Here is a 24252-nt window from a genome sequence, read left to right as displayed (position 1 = left end):
CTATTTGTTTATTAGTTAAGGGTCTGTAAATGTTTTCAAAGAACAAGCTTTACATTTCATATAATTTACTACTAATTTCATTCTTTTTATTGAAAGAATGAAATAAAATTTCTTCTTTCCCATATTTGAGGCACAAAATCAAATGAAACAATTTATTGAGAGAGACAATATGTGATAGAGTGTGATTAATATGGAAAAGCAAAAGCAGAGTAAACATACAAAATACATTTAGTTCCATTCATTTTATTTTAGTGATTGTGGAACATCCATATAATGATGTCCAAAAGGCAGCTGGATTCATAGGTCCAGAGAAAGGCCTAAGCTAGATATAAACGTGTAGTTATCAATGCATAAATGGTTACAGGTAATCCCTAAGGACTGTGCAGAGACAGTGAAAAGAGCAAAGCACAAAGTATTGGAGAACATCTAAGTTTAAGGCACAAACACATACAGAAGAGTCCGTGAAAGAACTTAAGAAGGAATAGCCTCTCTAGAAAGAAGAATCAAGAAAGATTAATGTCACAGTATCTGGTGACAAAGTAAGTTGGGACAGGGATGGGGAGGAAAAATGAGAAAGATAAAATTACAAAACGAAGGTTATGAACAATACTGCCAAAAATGAGAAAAGGTCAAATTTGTCAAGGACAGCAGGCTGGTTTTGACAACATGGAGGACAATAATGGCCTCAGCAAGAACAATTCCTGTGAAGTGACAGGCTATTGGATATTCAAGTAAGTTCAAATGATGGAAGAATCCTAAAAAAGTAAAATCTAGCCCATGTTGACTAGTGACAGCTTAGCTGCCTAAACAAAACAAAACAAAAAGCTATAAAATGGCCTTTAAAAGTAGAGATGAAACTAAGGGTAGGCTTTGTCAAGAAATATTTTAATTTGAAAAAAAAAAAAAAAAAAAAAAAACCATTCCTCTTTCCCAATTCAGAGATATGTGAAAAGAGAATGGAATTCAAATCTTTCTCTTAGAAATAGTTAAAATAAAGGGATTTCTTGTGTACCCAATACTCAGTATTTCCTTATATACACAGAAATACTCAAAATATTGCCATGCATAAATACTGAACTGCATTCAGGTTTTTCAAATCCACTGTTGGCCCTGAAGGCCCTATGAAAACTGAAAAAGAAATTGTATTCTCTAATGCTAAGAACCTATTAAAGATATAATTTTCATTATATTGTTTATCAGATCATACTAACTGGATCACACTTACCTCAGGTTCTAGTTTGAAATTGAGCCACTCATCAAGTTTCAAAGCTGCCAGATTAGCAGTAGTTCTATCTTCCATTTCACTATCACTACTATCATTAGGAATACCATCTGCTGTCCAAACAAATATTGAAAGAAAAATTTTCACTTTTACCATTTATATTATAGCAAAAAGAATAAGCAAATATACATTGACATACCATATTTACACAAATCCTCCTGATATGCTAACAATTTGTGTGGGGAGTTCTCTAAACCTCATAGGCCACAAATTAAATCTCAATATTTAAAAGGAGGGGGGGAAAGGAATTGTAAAGACTACAATCTCTAATCACAAGGCAACAAAACAAAACAAAAAAGACAAGAAATTAAAAAATCCAAAAAAAATTAAATAATAAGTAGATGAAAAAGAAAATTAACAAAAAGAAAGGAATAAAACATTAAAAATAGTAAGCAAAAATTTGATACATTAGGTAAGACAAAATATTATTAGTAGTTAAAACTACAGTCCAGATCCTTAAAATGTAATAAGCAATCCTCTGATAAATTTAATAAAGGGAGAAAAAAAACACAAAACTACAAAATAAAACTGAACATAAAACTGTAAAAATTAGACAAAATGTGGTAAGCTTAAAATAATTATATAATCTTGAAACCTTCAAAGAAAATTATTCATTTCTATAAAACAAATTGAAAGAATAAGTAATTACTAAAACTTAAAGAATAAGAAATAGAAAAACTCAGACTATTTAAGAAAGAAATTCGAGATGTCCTTAAAGAACAACAACAAAGAAATCCAGAACACCAAGTCTCTCAAACTTTTAAGAGATAAAGTAATAGCCAGTTCCTTTAATGAGAGAATCTAAACCTAACCTTAAAACTGATAAAACCTAAAGATACTTAAATATTCAAATGCACACACCACACAAAATCTATGTAGCTAAGCCTCACTAATGAATATAAATATTACAATTTTAATAAGTGCTAGCAAAATATTAGCATTGCTTTAAATTACTCTTAATCCAAGAAAGGTTTCTCCTTGGAACAATATGATGGCAGTTCCATTAAAAAATATATATACACATCATCAATAAATGAAACAAATTCTGATTATATGAACAAATGCTCAAAAGTTATTTAAAATATTCAACACATTTTTAAAACATTAAAAATAGAACAATTCTGTCTTAATGAATAAAATAATTTATTAAAACAAGAATTAACATTATAATTAAAGGTACAACTTTAGAATTTAACAACTGGAGATAGAGTTCAAAACCACGGTTATAAGATTTTTCAAGAATTTCCTAGATGCCGAGACCGGTTTGGCTCAATGGATAGAGCGTTGGCTTGGGGACTGAAAGGTCGCGGGTTCGATTCCGGTCAAGGGCATGTACCTTGGTTGCGGGCACATCCCCAGTAGGGGGTGTGCAAGAGGCAGCTGGTCGATGATTCTCTCTCATCGATGTTTCTAACTCTCTATCCCTCTCTCCCTTCCTCTCTGTAAAAAATCAATAAAAAAAAAATAAAAAAAAAAAGAATTTCCTAGAAAAGGTCAATAAATTTAATGAGACCCTCGAAGATATGAGAGAGACCCTTGAGGATATGGAAAAGGATCAACTAGAAATTAAGCAGACGCTAAATGAAATGAAAAATATTATACAGACACCCAACAGCAAACTAGAGGAACACAAGAATCAAGTCAAAGATTTGAAATACAAAGAAGCAAAAAACACTAAGCCAACAAAGCAAAAAGAAAAAAGAATTCAAAAATATGAAGATAGTGTAAGGAACCCCTGGGACAACTTCAAGCATACCAACATCTGAATTATGGGGGTGCCAAAAGAAGAGAGAGCGCAAGACACTGAAAACCTATTTGAAGAAATAATGACAGAAAACTTCCCCCACCTGGTGGAAGAAATAGACTTACAAGTCCAGGAAGCATACAGAACTTCAAACAAAAGGAATCCAAAGAGGATCACACCAAGACACATCATAATTTAAATGCCAAGAGCAAAAGACAAAGAGAGAATCTTAAAAGCAGCAAGAGAAAAATAGTTAATTACCTTCAAGGGAACATTCATACAATTGTCAGCTGATTTCTCAACAGAAACTATGCAGGCCAGACGGGAATGGCAAGAAATATTCAAAGTGATGAATAACAAGAACCTACAACCAAGATTACTTTACCCAGAAAAGCTATCATTCAAAATTGAAGGTCGGATAAAGTGCTTCACAAATAAGAAAAAGCTAAAGGAGTTCATCACCACCAAACCAGTATTATATGAAATGCTGAAAGATATTCTTTAAAAAGAGGAGGAAGAAGAAAAAGGTAAAGATAAAAATTATGAACAACAAATACATGTCTATCAACAAGTGAATCTAAAAGTCAAGTGAATAAAAAATCTGATAAACAGAATAAACTGGTGAATATAATAGGATCAGGGGCATAGAAAGGGAGTGGACTGACAATTCTTGGGGAGGATGGGTGTGGGAGGTGCAGGAAGAGACTGGACAAAAATCGTACACCTATGGATGAGAACAGTGGGGAGGAGGTAAGGGCAGAGGGTGGGATGGGAACCGGGTGGAGAAGAGCTATGAGGGAAAAAAGAGGAGCAAATGTAATAATCTGAACAAGATTAATTAAATTAAAAATAGTAATAATAAAAAATAAAAAAATAAAAAATTAATGAATAACATGTTATAATATAAAGGCAGAAATTTAAAGGAACAGAAGATACAGAGAGTTTTACAATGCCAAATGTAATATGAAATCAATGTAAGCTTTCAAAAGACAATACATAACGATTCTTTTGGTGCAGGTGAGGGAAAGCACTTGGAAAAACATGAAATCTACATTTTAAAACAGTCAACATGGTTGAAAAAATTATCTTAAAAATCAAAGAGAGCAAAAGAAGAAAAACAAAACAGTACTTATCAGGTCCATGAAGCATGAAACTTTTTCAGCTTTGAAGTGAGCAGTATAGAAAAAGACTATTCAATTTGAATCTATAGTAGTCAAAACACAGAACTAGAACAGCCAGAGTGGCTCAGTTGGTTGGGCATGGCCGTATGCCCTAAAAGTTGCCGGATGGATTCCCAGTCAGGGCACATACCTAGGTTTCAGGCTCACTTCCCAATTAGGACACTTAGAGAAAGCAACCAAAGTTTTTCTCTCTCCCTCCTCTCTCTCTAAACATGTCTTCAGGTGAGGATTTTAAAAACAAAACAATACAAAAACACTACAGAACTCAAAATATATAAAACTAACAAAAATGGGTATTATATATGATAGAAAAAAGGCTAATAGCTTTAAATCATAAAACTGTAGGTCAAATTAAGAAAAACATCAGTACTCAATCCTTATCCTACCCACTCTCTCTTTGATTATTGTGTTTCCAATAACATACCTTTAGGTCAATTCCTAGATCATTTCTCAGTGCAGAATCTTGGCCCTTGCCAATTTATTTTATATATCTTCACATGGCTAGCTTCTTCATATACTTTAGGTCTCAGCTTAAATGATATCTCCTCAAAGAAATTTGTATAGGGTTTCTTCCTAAAGTAGGTCATCCCTAAGGCAGCCTGCTTTATTTCTAATTAAAACACTTACTTTTTTGCTGTCTGTCTACCATCCACAACCATGTAAACTCCTAAGGACAGAAATAACTTGTCTATCTTGTTGTCTGTTACATCCTCAATACCTACCACAATACCTGACATACAGTAGTTATTCAATAAATATTGGCTGAGTCACCAAATAGCAAAAAATTAGAAATAGTCAAGATGTCCAACTGTAAAGAAACATTTTAAGTACATTATACCACTTTAATATGATAGAATATTTTGCAGCCATTAATATAAAATATTTCATTTTTTATATTCTATACAATCAAATCAGAATATAAAATAGTATGGGTAAAATAATTATATATATATAAAATTATTATATATATAGATAGATAGATAGATAGATAATATTTTTAAAAGTCTACATAAGAGTAATAAGATTATGGGTAACTATTATTATTTCCTTTAAACAAATACCTTTTATTTTTGTTAGTCATTTAAAGTCAGTGGAAGAGAGAAACAAACTTCCTATCAGCAAGATTAATAAAAAACATACAAATCAAGTTATATTAATTCCTTTCAAGAACAGTGGTATGCTTTAGTATATTCTAATTAGTCTTACATCAAAAGGGAGCTAATACTACATAAGTTTTTTATAATTTCATAATTTGTTTGGTTTAGTAAAAAGAAAAAAAATTTCATTTCAAATACATTTTTATTTCCTTCATAACATATTTACCTCGAAAGGATGAAGATTCCTGAAGAGCATTACTTGCCAATCTAGCTGGTCCACAGAATACCAATACAGTGACAGGTGTCACTGCTGAACAACATCTAATGTTAGCTATTCTATGTGCTCTGGTCATTTCATCATAAATAAGCCAATCCGTGGGCAGTGCCTGAATTGCTGCAGCTTGACCATTGGCTGGAGGAATCTATTAGGAAAATAAATTTAAAACTTGTTAACCATGTTTATCACCTAATTTACTGGTAATACTTTTAAACTGTAAACCATCCCTAAATAAAATGGGTGATGTATACCCAAGCAAAAATTAAAGCAAGTCATTGTTCATGTAGTTTGTACAAAAGTTCTCATTACTGCCGAAACCGGTTTGGCTCAATGGATAGAGCATCGGCTTGGGGACTGAAAGGTCCCGGGTTCGATTCCGGTCAAGGGCATGTACCTTGGTTGCGGGCACATCCTCAGTAGGGGATGTGCAAGAGGCAGCTGATCGATGACTCTCTCATCGATGTTTCTAAACTCTCTATCTCTCTCCCTTCCTCTCTGTACAAAATCAATAAAATATATTTAAAAAAATAATAAAATAAAAAAGTTCTCATTACTTAACACATTAACTCTTCCAGCTCTAAGAGTCAATCAAAATTTTGTTCCAATGCTGAATTACACACACACATATATATAATTAATTTCTTAAAGCAGGTCAGTATTTAGAACATTTTTCACTGATTTTTTCAAACATCTAAATTAGATGAGTTTCACCTCAAGGCCTAAGAGCATTAAAAATGTTTTACCTTTTTATATTGAGGCTGACTGAGAACTGAAGTGGGATGAAATCGTACTTTTTTCTCCTTTGACCCTGTCAATACTAAATTCTCTCTGTCCACATGGACTAAATTAGGATACATGCCTGCCACCAATGCAGCTTTAACGACAGCCCAGTTCTCGGAATTTGTGTTAACATCTCGAATGTCACCACCACCTCGTGCTCTAACAAAACCTAGAAAGAGAAAAAAAAACAAACACCACACCTACTTTTCCTATTCACAACATACTTTTTAAATTTGTGTATTTTTTATTAAAAAAAAAAATTGTAGAACCTATGTAGTAAGTTTAATGATATTCAAATTCCACAATAATTAATAAAATCTAATTTAAAATGTAGAATCAATGTTCTAAGGAAGTTTCATTTGCTCAGGTTAAAGAAAGTAGAAGATTCATTGGGGGCTTAGAAACTTTTTTAAAATTACACCTTCTTGCCTGGCTGGCATAGCTCAGTGGATGAGCGTTGACCTATGAACCAAGAGGTCACAGTTCAATTCCCAGTCAGGGCACATGCCAGTGTGGGGTGAGCAGGAGGCAGCTGATCAATGATTCTCTCTCATTACTTCTGTTTCTCTTTCTCTCTCTCTTTCTCCTGCTTCCTCTCTGAAGTCAATAAAAATACATTTTAAAAATTTACACATTCTTGCAGTAAAATTATTCATGAGCTGCTATCTGAAACACACTAAAATCATAGCTGAAAACCTAAGCCATTCTTCTAATAATTTCAAAAGTCCTTCATATTGTCCCATATCTGAGACAACTTTAAATCCTCTGGCACGTAAGCTCATCTGCAAATCCAGACTCTGGTAGTTTTCTTCTATTTTTTTCAATGTATTATGTTACTCAAAAAGGAATTAGCAATTCTAAAATAAAATAGCTATTTTTCAAAAAATCAAAATGCCTTCAAGTGATTACTTGTTTTATGTTTTAAAAATATGAAGGCCAGAATTTGTATCAAACTAGTTAATTTTTTATGATTTATATTTCATAGAGCTGTTTATTAATAGTGATAAAATATAAATGTAATATCTAGACTGATCTTTACCAACAAATACATTATAAAGTGTTCACTGCCAATTCACACATTTCTCAATGACAATTCTGCAGTGTCAGTTTTTTCAACAAACAAAAGCTGAGGTCACATAGACGTCTACAAAGCAGGTAATGAGTACCACAAAAAAGTGATAATGTCATAAAAATAATATAAGATGGCTTCAGTTAATACTAGAAATACTACGAGGTATAGGCAGGGTTCTCTCAGTTGCTAAAATAGGTTCTTTGTAGGAAAATATTACCTGATGCTCTAAGTTGACCGAGCAATTGAGTTCTCATGCCTATGATTATTTCCATGGTAGCTTGTGAAAGAAAATTCTTTTCACAAAAGGCTCGCTCCCACCCATCACTTCGTGCTTTCTGCCATGCCTATAAAAATATAATTATATAACATGTACCAGACACTTCTTAGGCAACAAAATAACTGAAAATCACATTAACCACTCAAGGTCAATTCTTATTCTTCTAATTATGTTATAAAATCTAAGACTTTATTTTTTAAAAAAATATTGTAGAGAGAGTCCAAGATGGCTGCACAGGTAAACACCTAGCCGCAGCCGCACACAACAATTTTAATAAAATACAACTAAAATATAAAATGGACATTACCCAGAACTACAGGAAAGCCGACTGACTGGAAATTCTACAACGAGAAGCAAGGAGAAAACCAGAAGGAAGAGCGGAGGAGCTGTAAAAGCCTAAGGTACAGAGACACGCAGTGTGCGCGGAGAGGAGGGAGCCGGAGAGGAAGGGCGGGGCAGCTGAGTTGCCTGGCTGGCATTCCCTAGCGGGAAGGAGATAAAAGCTCCGGACTGTGCTGGGCCCCAGTTCCGACTGCTCTGAACCTCAGTTCCAGGCCAGACCCCAGGGACCCAGGCTCATCCATAGGGAGCTGGGCTGTAAGGCGGAACCCTGGGGGAGCAGCAAAAGGCAGAACCCCCGGAGGCGCACACGTGGAGAACGGACTGTTGGCTGTGCTGCGGGATTGCCCTGGCGGGAAGGAGACAAAAGCTCCAGACTGCTCTGAACGCCACCTCCAACTCCACTTCCAACTGAACTGAACCCCAGTTCCGGGCTCATTGGGGGAGAGCCTAGACTGTTTGGTAGCAGGCGAAAATCGAGGGCACCTTTCTCTCAGAGGTGCTTGCAGCAAGTACTGAAGGACCCTGGGAATTACTGAGACCCAGGACCCACACAGGGCGGGGCTGAGGGAAGACAAGGCGGTAGGCTCCACCCTGAAACCCCGCCCCATCAGGGAAGCTGCGAAAATGTCAAGACATCAAAATAGATCACAAACGAAAGAAATGGAGGACAAAAAGCGACTGAATATAGAGTACAAATCTACGCTTATAAGGTTTTTCAAGAATTTCCTAGAAAAGGTCGATAAGACCTATGAGGATATGAAAAGGGACCAACTAGAATTAATAAGGAATCAACAAGAAATAATAAGAGATCAACAAGAAATAATAAGGGATCAACAAGAAATAAAGAATACATTGTCTGAAATAAAAAATATTATACAGAGTCCTAAAAACAGAATGGAAGATCGCAAGAATCAAGTCAAGATTTGGAACATAAAGAGCCAGAAGACATTCCTCCGCAGAAGCAAGAAGGCAAGAGAATCCAGAAAATTGAAGATAATGTAAGAAACCTCTGGGACAACTTCAAGCGAACCAACATCAGAATTATGGGGGTCCCAGAAGATGAGAGAGAGCAAGATATCAAAAACATACTGAAAGAAATAGTGACAGAAAACTTCCCCCACCTGGTGAAAGAATTAGACTTACAAGTCCAGGAAGCGCACAGAACTCCAAACAAAAGGAATCCAAAGAGGACCACACCAAGACACATCATAATTAAAATTCCAAGAGCAAAAGACAAAGAAAGAATACTAAAAGCAGCAAGAGCAAAGCAGGTAGTTACCTATAAAGGAGCACCTATACAATTGTCAGCTGATTTCTCAACAGAAACGATGCAGGCCAGACGGGAATGGCAAGAAATATTCAAGGTGATGAACAGTAAGAATCTACAGCCAAAGATAATCTACCCAGCAAAGCTATCACTCAAAATCGAAGGCCAGATAAAGAGCTTCACCAATAAAAAAAAGCTAAAGGAGTTCACCACCACCAAACCAGAATTATATGAATTGCTAAAGGGGGTTCTTTCAGAAGAGAAAGTAAATAAAGATAAAAACTATGAACAACAAATACGTAACTATCAACAAGTGAATCTAAAAACCAAGGAAATTAAAAAAAAAATCTGATGAACAATATTAACTGTTGAATATAATAGAATCAGAGGTATGGAATGGGAGTGAACTGACGATTCTTGGGGAAAAGGGGAGAGGGGGATGTGGGAAGAGACTGAACATAAACTGTTCACCTATGGATGAGGACAATGGGGGGTGGGGAAAGGGCAGAGGGTGGGGTGGGAACCTGGTGGAGGAGAGCAATGAAGGGGGGGGAAGGAACATTTGTAATAATATGAACAATAAAAATTTATTAAAAAATAAAAAAGTGGGGGGGGGGGATAAAAATACATAAACAGAAAAAAAATAATAAAAAATAAAAATAAAAAAAAATATTGTAGATGCAGAGAACAGACTGATATTTGCCAGCAGTGAGCAAAATGGGTAAAGGTGGTCAAAGACACAAACTGTCAGTTATAAATGAAGTTTAAACACTGGGGATGAAATGTACAGCATGGGTAATATAGTTGATAACACTGTATTGGATATTTGGAAGTAGCTATGAGAGTAGAACTTTTTAAAAATAAACTTTTTTTTAATGAGATATACTTGACATGTAACATTATATTAGTTTCAGGTGTACAACATAGTGATTATATATTTGTATGTATTGTGAAATAATCTTCAGAATAAATCTAATTAACAGACTAGAGAGTAGATCTTAAAAGATCCCATCACAAAAGAAAAAAATTATAACTGTTTGAAGATGGATGTTAACTAGATTTACTATGATCATTCTGCAATATATACAAATATCTTATCATTATGCCATATACCTGAAACTTATATGCCAATTATATCTCCATTTTTAAAAAAGTAAATAATTTAATGCCTGGCTGGAGTTATTTGGTTGGTTGAGCATCATCCCATTCACCAGGAAGTGGCTGGTTCGATTCCTGGGCAGGACACATGCACAAGTTGCAGGCTCAATCCCCAGTATGAGGTATGTAGGAGGCAGCTGATCGATGTTTCTATCTCTCTCTCTCCCTCTTCCTTTCTCTCTCTGTTTTCAATAAAAATATATTTGAAAAATAAATATTTAAAATTTAAATATAAAAAATAAAATCTAAGACTGTGATTTATCATTTATCATCAGTTAATTTATACTCAAATGCTAAGAAAGTTTGAGTTTATAAAAATCTCAATGAGAGAGCTAAGTATCAGGAAACCTAAATGAGCAGCTATATAAAAATATTTACCTTTCAGATAAAGGTGCTAATTATCCTTCACAAAAGTATAGAGCCTTTAAAACTAAGCCATATCGAACACTTATATCTAAGAAGCCTCCATTCCTCCAAAAATAACCTTTGTATCAACTCCTAATCAGTTCTGAGGATGGAAAGTGGGATTTCTAGAAACCATCCATGTGCAGTATAAAATAGCTCCTCTTTTAAAATGGGCTCTTTTGCTTTGAAATATAGCTGATAGGTCAAAGCAGTAATCTTTCTATCCCAGCTCAGTGGATAGTGTCAGCCTGTGGACTCAAGGGTCCCAGGTTTGATTCCAGTCAAGGGCATGTACCTTGGTTGCGGACACATACCCAGTAGGGAGTGTGTAGGAGGCAGCTGATCGATGTTTCTCTCTCATTGATGTTTTTAGCTCTCTATCCCTCTCCCTTCCACTCTGTAAAAAATCAATTTAAAAAATTAAAAAAAGAATAGACAAGAATTCTCCAAATCTTTCTCAATTATTATCACTCAAATGATCTGTGATAATATAAGGTATCATAGACTCAATTAAGAGCAATGCATTATCCATCCTATATAATAAAAGCCCAGAGACCAAAATAGCGGGATGATCAGAACACCCAGAAACCAGAATGCCTACAATCCCTCACCCCAGCCAGCCCTGCCCCTCAGTGGGGACCCCCACCCCAATCTGGGGCCCCCATCAGGGCAGTGCAGCCAGCCCCAACCCATGTGCCAAGCCTTTATTCTATATAAGGGTAATGTGCAAATTGACCCTAACGGCAGAACAACCAGAATGACCGCTCGACCAGTCACTATGAAGTGCACTGACCACCCTTTCCCCAGCTGACAGGCTTCAATTGCCCAATGGCAAACAGGGAACTGAGAATGGGTGGCAGGGGACACAGGCAGCACCAGGCCTAGACCCCCGCCCCACCAGTCACCCAACAGACAGAAGGCAACCCATGGTGGGGGCGGGACCCCTTACCCTAGCCATCAGGCTCGATCCCCTGGTGGCAAACGGGGAACAGGTGTTGGTGGGGGACAGGGCCGGCTGCGGGCAGCCAGGGAAGATAGCTAGGCCTAGGGACTGTACCTATACATGAATTTCGTGCGCAGTCCTCTAGTTGTTTAATAATACTCACACAAAAGAAGCTTATAAATATTTTTGTAAATTGTATGTATTTTAAGGAAATACTTGAGAAAAGTATTTTCTGCATAAACAAAAAAATGCTTTTTAATGTACAGGCATAGACTTCATTCAAAAGAATTTAAGGATAAATAACATGTCTACCTTATGAAGAAATAACAAATTCTCCCCTGCATCTGAATTTCTAAATTATATCTAATTTCCCTTCTTCAGAGTCTCACTTTCCTTATCTTTCCTTTCCCATTTAGCACTTTCTTCATTTTTTACTACTATTATCTTCATAGGTTTTAAGTGATTTTTTAATTTTGCTTTAAAAATTAAGTTCTTAGCATAGTGTCTTGATCATACAAAAAAAAAGTGTACTCTAAAAAAAAAAAAAAGACATTAAATTCAAGATAATTTCTTCCAAGCTTTGTTCTATATATTTCCAATAACATACAGTGTTATTAATTAAAATTTTAGAGCATTCCTTGCCAAAGATATAGTAGAAAGATAAGAAACTTGAGTATAAAAATAAATATAAGTATAAATCAAAATAAATATGTACACACTTATAATATACATATTCCTACAAAGATAAAATGGAAAAAAAAAAAGTAGAGAAAAACTGTGATAATTTTAACATTAACAATAGGAAGATTTTTTTTTTTCTGGGAAATTAATAAAATGTAATGTTATAATGAAACAAAATTAATGGAATATATCTATTTTTTTAATTTCTCACACTTGCTCCAGAAATGTGTTTAACCAGCAACATTTTCAGAAATAAAATAACAATGTCGTACCTGGAATGCTCTGAGAAGTGCCATATGATCACTGAAAGTTCCAGCAGTGAAACGTTTCCTACAAAGCATAGCTGCGCGTTTTTGAGAGGCCTGGGTTGGCAGGACAAAAGGATCTCGATAGGCTAGTGTGCAGGCAATTGTAAGAATAGGGTCCAGGCACTTTAAGACAACAGCGCACAGGACCATTTTACCAAGATGTGGCTCTACTGGCAAGTCAGCCAAATGATATCCAAGTTCAGTGAGATCTTCCCACGCATCCATTGCATCTATTGTCTAAACAAAAGAATACAAAACAGAATTTGACATAATCAAAAACTATGTTTAAGCAAGCAACATATCTAAATGTCTATAAGAAATGAGAATATAAATTTTGATTTGCCTTCACATCGCACACAAAAAATATATTTTGCTTTAGATATATAAAAATGAGCTACTGTTTTATTATAACTACCACAACAGTATTTATTCAAAGTACATGGTTAAGATAATTTTTAAAGTATAAAATTAATTAAGATGTGTTTTCATTTGGTTTAGATTTCATATAGGTTAAATAAAACCAGTCAGACACAAACCTTAAGCATTTGTACAGCATTCCGTACAATTAAAGCCGGTGGAGGTTCAGGAGCTTTCATAAGGAAATCCGCAATAGGGCAATTAACTGGGGCTAACAGCTTGGTATGTAAACAAAGTTCCTACAAATAAAAATAGCAAATAATTTTGAAATATTGACATTTATTTTTAAAGAAATCATGAGAACTACAGTTCCCAAACAAAGACTAGTAGAGTCTCTGACTAAACTGAACAACAGGGAACAATGTCTTTCAAGGAAACATAGGCTTATACTTTGCCCTAAGTTCCAAAATTTTTATCAACACCCTCCAACAACTCATATCAAAATTACCATTGCCACCAGTGACAATGTCTCCTCACACAGTTTAAAGAGTCACTATCCAAAATATCTTCTTTTTCCTTTACATTACCTTCTAGAATCTTGTATCTATTCAACAAATATTTAAGTGCTAGGCACTGTGCAGCAAGTTGGAGAAAAAGAAGAGGACAGATTGTCAGACAAGTGTCCACTCTCATGAAGTATTCATTGTATGTGAACAGAATAATTACATAATTAACTCCTTAAATACAACTGTGATAAATGCTATGAAGGACACAGGGAGCTGAAGAGGTAAATTAATCAAGTTTAGGAAGAAGCAGGAAAAGGAAGCCACTGAAATCAAAAACAATTTCTTGAGGAAATGACATTTAAAATAAGACATAAAGACTGAGTAGGCGTTAATTATTAAAAAAAAATAAGGGGAAGGAGTCTCAGAAAAGGGAATAGCACATATGAAGGCCCTACAATCAATATAAATATGATGTGCTTAGGAGCCCTAACTGGTTTGGCTCAGTGAATAGAGTGTCGCTCTGTGGACTCAAGGGTCCCAGGTTCAATTCCGGTCAAGGGCATGTACCTGGGTTGTGGGTACACACCCAGTAGGAAGTGTGTAGGCAGCAGCTGATGAATGTTTCTTTCTCATTGATGTTTCTAACTCTCTCTCCCTCTCCCTTCCTCTCTGTAAAAAGTCAATAAAATATATTTTTTTAAAAGATGTGTTTGGGAAATGAAAACTACTGGTATGAGTGAAGAGAGGACAAAAGGTAAGAATTAAAAAATTAAAACTGGAGACACAAGCAGGAGAAATAATTTAGTCATTTGTTAAGAATTTTGTATTTTATCCTAAGAACATAAAATGGCACATGAACATGAGAAAAAGGGAAGTCATCTAGATATGTGGTTACCAAAAATATGATCTACTGTCTTTTTAAAGGTTTGGGTATTAGCACCTAGTTCAGCACAGCAGAGAATTGAATTAATGTCATGATAGTTTTCCCTAAGAGCTACAGTGTCGGTGTCCCATAAAGTCAAAAAACCTGAAGGAAAACAATAACGGCCAGAAAATCTCAGTGAACTTCGTTCCAAATCTACCAAGGTAATCTCAGCATCTTAAAGTGAGATGCTGGTATGATGTTTTGGACCTCAAATAATTTGTTTTCTAATCCTCATTGAAAATATAAAAGGTGAAAACTATATGGTTGACAGACTCTTACAATGTTGCACAAAAACAAATGCTATTCTTATAAACTATACCATAACTTAAGTGCACTCAAGTAATTTTTAAAACTTTGGAGGTTTGTATATTAAAATTTCTGTATATGAAAAAGTATTAGTTATATACATAACCACCTTCCATTATATTTGATAATTTTGTTTTATAAATTGTTTTATACATTGATTATTGAAGAGTCCAATCAGCATAAGTTGAAATGATCCCTTCTCCTCCTTCACCCACAAAGATAGGCTTTTAGAGTTAAGTAAATTTCTACCTGTAATGGCATTCTCAAAAGTTCTGGAGTCTGAAATTCCAACATATTCTGGAATCGGAGTCTACTGAACAGACGAAAACAAATCCCAGGTCTACATCGCCCAGCCCTTTAAAATAAAATACAAAATTAAGACTCAGGAATAAAGACTATAATAAGTAAACTGTACAACCAATGTGATTTAGATGATATAGAACAACGAACCAGTATCAGGACATCTGAGTTTGAATTCCTTCTCTGACACCTATCCTTTATGAAGGCACTTCACTTGTCTAGGACTCTATTATCTCATTTATAAAGTGAGATTCATGAATAATACCTAACTCATATATAGGGGTGGACAAAGTAAGTTTACAGTTGTAGTAAGTGAAACACAGTTTATTCTGGTATTATTATTATTTATTTATTATTGTAATTATTATTATTAGCCTACTTTTGTCCAACTGTATACATTCTAGGGTAATGGTAAAAATAAAAAAGAATTGTATATGAAAGTGAGTAAAAAAGTAAAGCATGAATAAACATATGGTAATTTAAGTTTAATCAACTTTACTGAGCTGATACCAAGCACTGAGTTCAGACACACTGATGAGAGTTGTACAAATTATCAATTACACAATTCCAAGCCACTGTTATTTACCCCATCATCATAAAGACATGTATAACTTATTGGAAGTAACAAAAATATCTTAAGGAAAAGCAGTCTCTTAATTTCACCCAAAATTGGCATATCAGCTAATGGCAAGGCTGAATATACTAATTATAAAGATACAGAAATAATCCCTATCTTCGCAAAGCTCATAGTCCAAAATGGCACACGTAACTACAACAATGTGATGCAAATCACAAAATCTGGCATTGTTTGGACCATTCCTTCCTCTATCGAATACTTTCCTCACTGTATACCCATCAGCTTTCTTACTTATACAGCCTCCTCTGAGAGATTTCTCTTTGCACAGTCCTTAAATGTTCCTCTGAATTTGGATCTCAGCCCTCTGCTCTCCTCATTCTACCCTCTCCCCCAAGGTGATCTTAATTATCCTCCTGTCATCAACTTCTATCCATCTATAATAGATCTCCTTATCCTAATTCTAACCTATACTTCAGAAGCCTCTTAGCTCCACTTGATTTTCCAGTCACCTCAAACACAACACAACCAAAAGTTAATTCTTCTCCCCAACATGACAATGATTACTTACAAAATTTCTGATTTTTATCCCTGACAAAACACTAACAACAGTGTCTAGTCAATATGTTTTCCTGTTAGTTGAAATTCAAAAAAATTGGTCAAATAATTACTGAAAAATATATTTTTAATCTTATCTTTTTTAAAATGAAAAACTAAGCATATACGAAAATGACCAAACTACAACAAAACTTAGAATAAAAACTAAGTCTCCTTCCTTGAAGAGCCCCACAAATCTTTCTTCTCAGAGCCAATAACTGTTTTTCAATGTTTCTCTCAGACTTAACAATGCATTTATATATATATATATATATATATATATATATATATATATATATATATACACACACAAACATATACATATATTTTCTAGTACAGAGAATATGAGGCACATGTTTCATTCCTTACTTTTCTCATTTAATATATTCTGAAAACTCATCCCTCATAAAAAGACATACATCTATACATTTCCCTTTTAACAGTATACCACTGTGAGGCTTTAGCAATCTAACCACTTAAACTGTTGATGGACATTACAGTGTTCCCAAACTGTTACAAAAAATGCTATGAAAAACATTTTTTTAAATACATTTTATTGATTTTTAACAGAGAGGAAGAGAGAGGGATAGATAGCTAGAAACATCGATGAGAGAGAATCATCGATCAGCTGCTTCTTGCACACCCCTAATGGGAATGTGCCCGCAACCAAGGCACATGCCCTTGACCGGAATCGAACCCGGGACACTTCAGTCCACAGGCCAGCGCTCCATCCACTGAGCCAAACCGGTTTTGGCATGAAAAACATTCTTAAACATACATCTTTGCACACATGTGCAAGTATATTCAGGATAAATTATGAAAAGTGGAATCCACTATGAAAGGGTAGATTTGGATAAACAGTTTCAAACTGCCCTCTGAAGAAATCACACCAATTTACATTCCCATCAGCAAATTATGAAAGCCTATAAGCCCACACTTTTGACAGTCCAATTGTAATTATTATTATTATCTGTTGCATGCACTGTTAACGTTTTCATCAATGTCAATCTGATAAGCAAAAAACAGTACCTCATTAATTTCCATTTATTTTGGTATATTTATAAGGCAGCATATGTGAAGTTAATGTGCTGATCTTTATTAACCAATTTTTAAAAGCTTTTTTGTATAATACAAAAATTAGTCCTTCATCCCATATTGTAAATGTTTGACATTTTTGTTTTTATTTTTTGTTTTAAGTTTCTTACATGTCATAAATGTGGTTTATACCAGGCAAAAATTTTTAATTTTAACATAACCTGAATGTGATACTTTTTAAACAATGTTAAATTAGTATGCTTTGCAAAATTAACATAAAATGAAGACTAACATGAAAATGTTTAACATTTTACAGAAACTGGAATATACATTAATATGTAATACATATGAATATGTTTCCATTTTATAGGCAATTTTTGAATGTACATTAAATATACATTACCTGCCCTTTCGTTGTATGGCACTAGCTTTGGAAATCCACACCATTTTTAACATTGTAACAAAATTCAATGCATCAAAAGATTTCTGTAATATTTAAATCATCTTCATGTTAAAACATAAAAGGCATTTAAGAAATAGCAAAACCATTATAATATATTTTAATATGCCAAGTTTAATTCACACCACCCCGTGATTAGATAATTACAGCAGAGTACTAATTTCTTTGTAACCCAGATTTCTGACTACAAAGATTCTAAGGAAAAAGAATAAAAACTCAGAAGACCTGAAAACTTCCTCATTCTGTGCCTTGCTGAGCTATTTGTTTCTCTCTTCTACAGTTAAATAATAGCAGTCAGTTCTCATAAGGCATCAAGATGGGAAAGAACTAATCTATTCTCTTCATATCATTGTCCATCAGGTTTACATCATTGTGAAGAATAGATATGATCAGGAAAAAAAACATTTTTAAAAATACTTTCTAGAAAGCTTGATCCAGAGAAATAAGAATAACAATAGCTGAAACAATCCTATCCCAAAGTGAAAAAAATTTAATCCCTTCCACTTTACTTCCTGCTGAACTACTATGGTAGTTAGCCTATCCAGAATGTTACAGCATACTTCCTCAAAGAAAATTTACTGTAAAGAAATATTTTTAAAGACTGCATTCCTGACTAAAATATACTTCAAACATTCACTGACAATAATACCTTTCAAAAATACAACTATATAAAACAAATACAAATGTGTTTCTCATAATAGTTTAATTGTGGGATTTTTAGAAAAGATGCTACTTATTTAGTTTTTAATAAAGTGTTGCATTTGGCATGTTTATTTGATAAATAACACCTAGAGAAATTAATTTCTAAGATATTCAAAATCTACTTGAGCTCTAGATAATTTTAGGGCAATAAAATCTGGATTTTCATTAACTCACAATTCAGATTTTTAATGATAATATCCTATATAATAAAAGGCTAATATCCGAATTGACTGAACAGCAGAAAGACCAGTCGCTATGATGCACATTGACCACCAGGGGTCAGATGCTCAATGTAGGAGCTGCCCCCTGGTGATCAGTGGGTTCCCACAGAGGGAGCACTGCTCAGCCAGAAGGCTGCTCACAGCTGGCGAGTACAGCATTGGTGGCAAGAACCTCTCCTGCCTCTGTGGCAGCACTAAGGTTGTCCATCAGTCAGACATCACCCAAGGGCTCCTGGACTGCAAGAGTGTGCAGGCCGGGCTGAGGGACCCCCATGAGTGCACAAATGTCATGCACTGGGCCTTTAGTTCATAATTATTCTCCTATAAAAAATAAAATGTACCCCTTCTTTACAGTACCCAACTACAATGAAATGTCCAAATTTTATAAAATTTTTTCTACAAGATTATTCCTAGAAACATCTTGAATATGAACATCGAAAATATTATAAAGTAATTAACAAAATTTTCACATTAAAAACAATCATTTATATCCACTAGAACAGACATATTTGCCTTCTACAACATGGATAGTATTTATTTCCTTGACAAATCAATTCCTTTTATCATTTCCAATTCTTTCAGTGAAATGAGAGTTGCTAAGCATTCCATTACTAAAAGGAAATAAATACAGACTTTTATTTATAGCAGAGGCTGGTACTAAATAATTTAGCCTTTGCAGAGGGTCTTTATTGCAACTATTCTGCTATTACAGTGTAAAAGCAGCCATAGACAATAGGTCAAAGATTAACATGGCAGTGTTTCAATGAAAGTTTTTTGTTTGCTTTCTCTTAGCATGGTTCCCTTGTATTAAGTATCTCCTGACTGCCTACTATACTTGAAGCACTGAAGATAAAATAATAAATAAGAAGGATGTGGGCCATTCCTACATGTAGAATGAAAATATGTAATCAAATGCCCACAGTTTGATGAAATTTTCACTGTAACTAGCCAAACCCTTTACTTTCTTCCTAGTATTTAGTGAGCAAAAGCTACTTTTTTGTATAATTTGTTAAAATAACAAGATAGATCCTATACCCTGAATTGTTTAAGGTAAAATATTCACTTTAGTGAAATTAACATTTACTGTTAAATTTATCTAGAACCAGAAATGTTCCCATTAAAGTGAATTCTGCTTATGAAAGTATGCACTTAAATGCATCTTAACCTTTCTCATTTGAGTTGAAAATACAACTTAAGCATACATACCTCTTTCACCTTACCAGAATCAATAACAAAGACAACATCATTGACTGTGATACTGGTTTCAGCAATATTGGTGGAAAGGATCTGCAATGGGATGTTATGTTTTAGTTAATATGAAAACAGAACCAATGACTACTAAAATAGAAAAAAGAAAATTTTATGAAGCTTACTATTTTTCGAACACCTGCAGGTGGGTTTTTTAATACTTTCTTTTGATCAGATGTTTGCATGTTTGAATGAAGCATAAAAACTTGATATCTGTTGACAATTGAAAGAGAAAATATTCTATGGTACCTATCTATTATTTAAATAAAAAAATATAAAGCTTTAGCTTTTACCTATGTGTATTGTCAGCAAACCGCTTATCATCATATAGGATGCGATCCCTCAGTCCAACAATTTCATCATATCCAGGCAGAAAAATTAATATTGCACCTCGGAGAGAAATTATTTTGTTAATTTTAAATTTCATTGTAAAACCAGAACCAAGCAATAGAATTAGCTGAAATGAACTATATCAAATGTCTTCAAGTACTGATAAACTGTAATACTTAAGATACTTAAGAGGTTATGCATTATTGTCAAGGAAATTACACAAAAATTTGTACAAACAAGTTATTAATTTTTAAATCAAAGTATAGATTTTTGTTCCAAATTTTTTAGACAACACTTACTTACCAGCATCACAACTATGGCAGATATTGTACAGAAGATGCATGATCAAATCCAAGTCTACTTTTTCATCATCAAAACTATGATGATAAGCTTTCAGGAGCTCTCTATCTTCTGCATTGAGGTCACTTCCATTTGTTTGAACCAGGGAACTTTCATCTAGATTTCCAAATTCCAATGAAGCACTAAAAAAAAAAAAAAAGAGGCCAAATCAATTTTAATTAAAAAGAGTAACCCTTTAAGGCCAATGAGTCCCACTATGTCCTTCTTCAAATTTTCAATATACATCAAGAAAGATAAGTGATACTTAATGTCCTAGCTACAATTCATGTGTTGATTTAAAGTACATTATTCCCAGTAAATCTGGAAAACGCCACGGGACGCGGGACAAATTGTTAAAAATCGGGACTGTCTCATCAAAAGCGGGATGTCTGGTCGCCTTACTGAATAAGTGCTTTTTAAAAAAACACAACCTGAAGAAATTTCTCCACAGAAAATAGGCAAGTGGCCAAAAAGCACATGAAAAAATGTAATTTAGTCATTAGAGAAACAAATATCAAAACCACAATGAGATGTACACAGATAATAATTTAATAAAATAAAAAAAAATTAATAAAAAAAAAAGAATTGTATATGAATTACATGCACATTTTACAGAGAGTTATGTGCTACATATTATCAAGAGAATATGATTGGTTTATATGGTAATAATAAGTCTGAGAATGGTACACATATTAATAGCTTGAGAATAAACCACATCTCTCTAGCTTTTTGTAAATTAGTGCATTATAAATATATTTATTGGTCATCACATTTGAAAAGGCAGATATTCAATCTTTTGGGGAAAAAGTCAACTTTAATGAGGCTGGTAGCAAAATAATAAAGTGATAATATAGTCACTGAGAAAAAAAAAAAAAAAAAAACCACAATGAGATAACACTTCATTAAAAAACATAATGTTACAGATGTGGAGAAATTGGAACTTTCCTCTCACACAGTGCTAATTAGGAATATAAAACATCTCAACCACTTAAACAATGTGTCAGTTCCTCAAATGTTAAACACAGTGTTACCACCGAAACCGGTTTGGCTCAGTGGTAGAGCGTTGGTCTACGGACTGAGAGGTCCCAGGTTCGATTCCGATCAAGGGCATGTACATTGGTTGCGGTACATAATATGTAATAAAAAGAAAGCCCAATTAACCAGGATAATTAAAATATTACCCAGATAATAACTTTACTTGGCAATCTGTAGTGTCTAGTGCAGTGTTTTTCAACCTTTTTTGGGCAAAGGCACACTTGTTTCATGAAAAAAATCACGAGGCACACCACCATTAGAAAATGTTAAAAAATTTAACTCTGTGCCTATATTGACTATATATAAAGTAATTCTCTTGAATAGGAATCAAATAAACACAAAGAAAGTATTTTATAATTACTTTATTATGAAATATTAAGTAAACAAAATAGTGAAAAATTATAAAATTCTTGTCTTGTCTGCACCTACGGCACACCAGGCAACATCTCGAACAGCGGTTGAAAAACGCTGGTCTAGTGTGCTATACCTGACACCATAAAAATATTTGAACAATCTAACCAGCTTGGTTCAGTGGTTGAGCGTCAACCTATGATGCAGGAGGTCATGGATCAATTCCTGGTAAGGGCATATGCAGGCTCAATCTCCAGTGTGGGTTGTGCAGGAGATAGCCGATCAAGGATTCTCTCTCATCATTGATGTTTCTATCTTTCTCTCCCTCCCTCTTCCTCTCTGAAATCAATAAAAATATATTTTATAAAAATAAAAAAAGAATGTCTGAAACATTCAAAATGTTAGTACTATTTGAAAAACTAACACACATAAACTGGAAGGAAAAAAAAATGTTAGCACTAAAAGGATTGCAAGTTATGAGTGCTATTATTAAAATAACAACAAAACCCACCATACTAAAATTAACACTTGGATCTGCCAAATAACTTTGCCAATTTACACATTTTATATTCCTTTCCTTACCATTTTAGTGAAGTTTAGGTAAAATGCAGCAATAAATACATGTTTGTAGCTACTATGTTAAATTTGAAATTCCCCTTCTGCTTTTTCAAAATAAAATAAAAAATAAGATAAATATCATACCACAGTGGATCTTATTAGCAACCTACGCAAAAAAAAAAATCAGAGAAAGTCCTTAGAATCACACACAAACACACACACACACACACACACACACACACACACACAATCTCAGTAAGGGACTGTAAATTTGTCAATTTCTATCATTTACATGGCTCAGGTTTTTCAAAAAGCAGTTAGGATTAATTAAACATAGTATAAAGTTTTACCTGTAAGATTCTAGAAGATCCACAACTTCAGTCTGCCCAAAGTGTTTAGCCCAATCTAAAGCCATCCTGCCAAAATTCAAAGGTATCAAATTAAGACAAAGAAATAATGTTCTCACAATTACAAAACCAGTAATTGCTCAAAATTTTTCATTCACCTATTAAAGATGTACCAGCAATTATTACACAATAGCTTTTAATATAAAGATAAATATGAAAAATCAAAAAAGATATGTGTACATACACAAAAATACAAAAGAATAGATGCAGTTAAAAATTACAACCGTGCCGAAACCGGTTTGGCTCAGTGGATAGAGCGTCGGCCTGCGGACTGAAAAGTCGTGGGTTCGATTCCGGTCAAGGGCATGTACCTTGGTTGCGGGCACATCGCCAGTAGGGGGTGCGCAGGAGGCAGCTGATCGATGATTCTCTCTCATCGATATCCCTCTCTCTTCCTCTCTGCAAAAAATCAATAAAATATATTTTAAAATAAATAAATAAAATAAAAATTACCAGCCATTTGATGCTTTGCTATGGACATTGGCTCCCATACTAATCAACTGCTCCACTTGACTTGAAAAACCTCGTCCTGCAGCAACCATCAGAACTGTTGCACTGGTGTCACTATGTCTGTAATCAACTAAAATAAGAAAAAGATAAATATGTGTTAAATTTCCAAATTATTTAGAATCATTTTAACTTTTATTTAAATGAAAGAATTAAGAATTAAGCATCAGAAGAATTAGGCTACTTCACCAAACTATATGATTAATTTCATTACATAACCCTTAACTCATATCATGTCAAAGGATCCGTTATTAATATGCCCTTAGTATAAACAGGATGGAATAGGGACTATCTTTGGAATTTCAGAGAAGAAAAGATAGTTATTAAACTATCTTAAGCTCACCAAGATATACTAATGGGCTTCCTCCCATACGTGTCCCAACCAGGGATTGAATACGTGACCATTTGGTACTTGAGACAACACTCCAACCAACTGAGCCACACCAGCCAGGGTGGAAATGTAGTTAAGTTTTTGGGGAGTCAAAGTATATGTGGAATTTTCAACTGCATGGGGAACTGCACGCCTAACCCCACATTGTTCAAGAGTCAACTGTACAACAAAGAATAATAAAGCAGGGTAAGGAAATGATAAGAAAAGACCTCTCTGAAAAGTCACTATTAAATAGAGAGCTAAATGGAATAGATATGGGGCCTTATGAGTATCTGTGGGAACAGAGTTC

General features: G+C 34.2%; 1 protein-coding gene across 3 annotated transcripts in view; it reads right to left on the bottom strand.

The window, feature by feature from the left end:
• Positions 1–24252, bottom strand: part of YTHDC2 (YTH N6-methyladenosine RNA binding protein C2) — a 69893-nt gene that overhangs the window by 16987 nt on the left and 28654 nt on the right. For 2 of the 3 annotated variants that reach the window (XM_084881058.1, XM_084881057.1), the window contains exons 11-24: positions 23519–23645; positions 23009–23074; positions 20679–20857; positions 20339–20435; positions 20171–20258; positions 20004–20084; positions 17818–17900; positions 15158–15263; positions 13351–13470; positions 12779–13051; positions 7651–7777; positions 6325–6530; positions 5531–5726; positions 1226–1335 (exon numbers count right to left, since the gene is read on the bottom strand). In XM_084881058.1, the coding sequence (XP_084737184.1) occupies positions 1226–1335; positions 5531–5726; positions 6325–6530; positions 7651–7777; positions 12779–13051; positions 13351–13470; positions 15158–15263; positions 17818–17900; positions 20004–20084; positions 20171–20258; positions 20339–20435; positions 20679–20857; positions 23009–23074; positions 23519–23645 (1859 nt within the window). The remainder of the gene's footprint in view (positions 1–1225; positions 1336–5530; positions 5727–6324; positions 6531–7650; positions 7778–12778; positions 13052–13350; positions 13471–15157; positions 15264–17817; positions 17901–20003; positions 20085–20170; positions 20259–20338; positions 20436–20678; positions 20858–23008; positions 23075–23518; positions 23646–24252) is intronic. The other variant, XM_084881056.1, reaches the window with a different exon arrangement.

This window comes from Pipistrellus hanaki (assembly GCF_964339955.1).
Source record: "Pipistrellus hanaki genome assembly, chromosome: 4".
NCBI classification, from domain to species: Eukaryota; Metazoa; Chordata; class Mammalia; order Chiroptera; family Vespertilionidae; genus Pipistrellus; species Pipistrellus hanaki.
The sequence above is the reverse complement of the archived record's forward strand: the minus strand, read 5'-3'. Positions and strand labels throughout refer to the sequence as shown.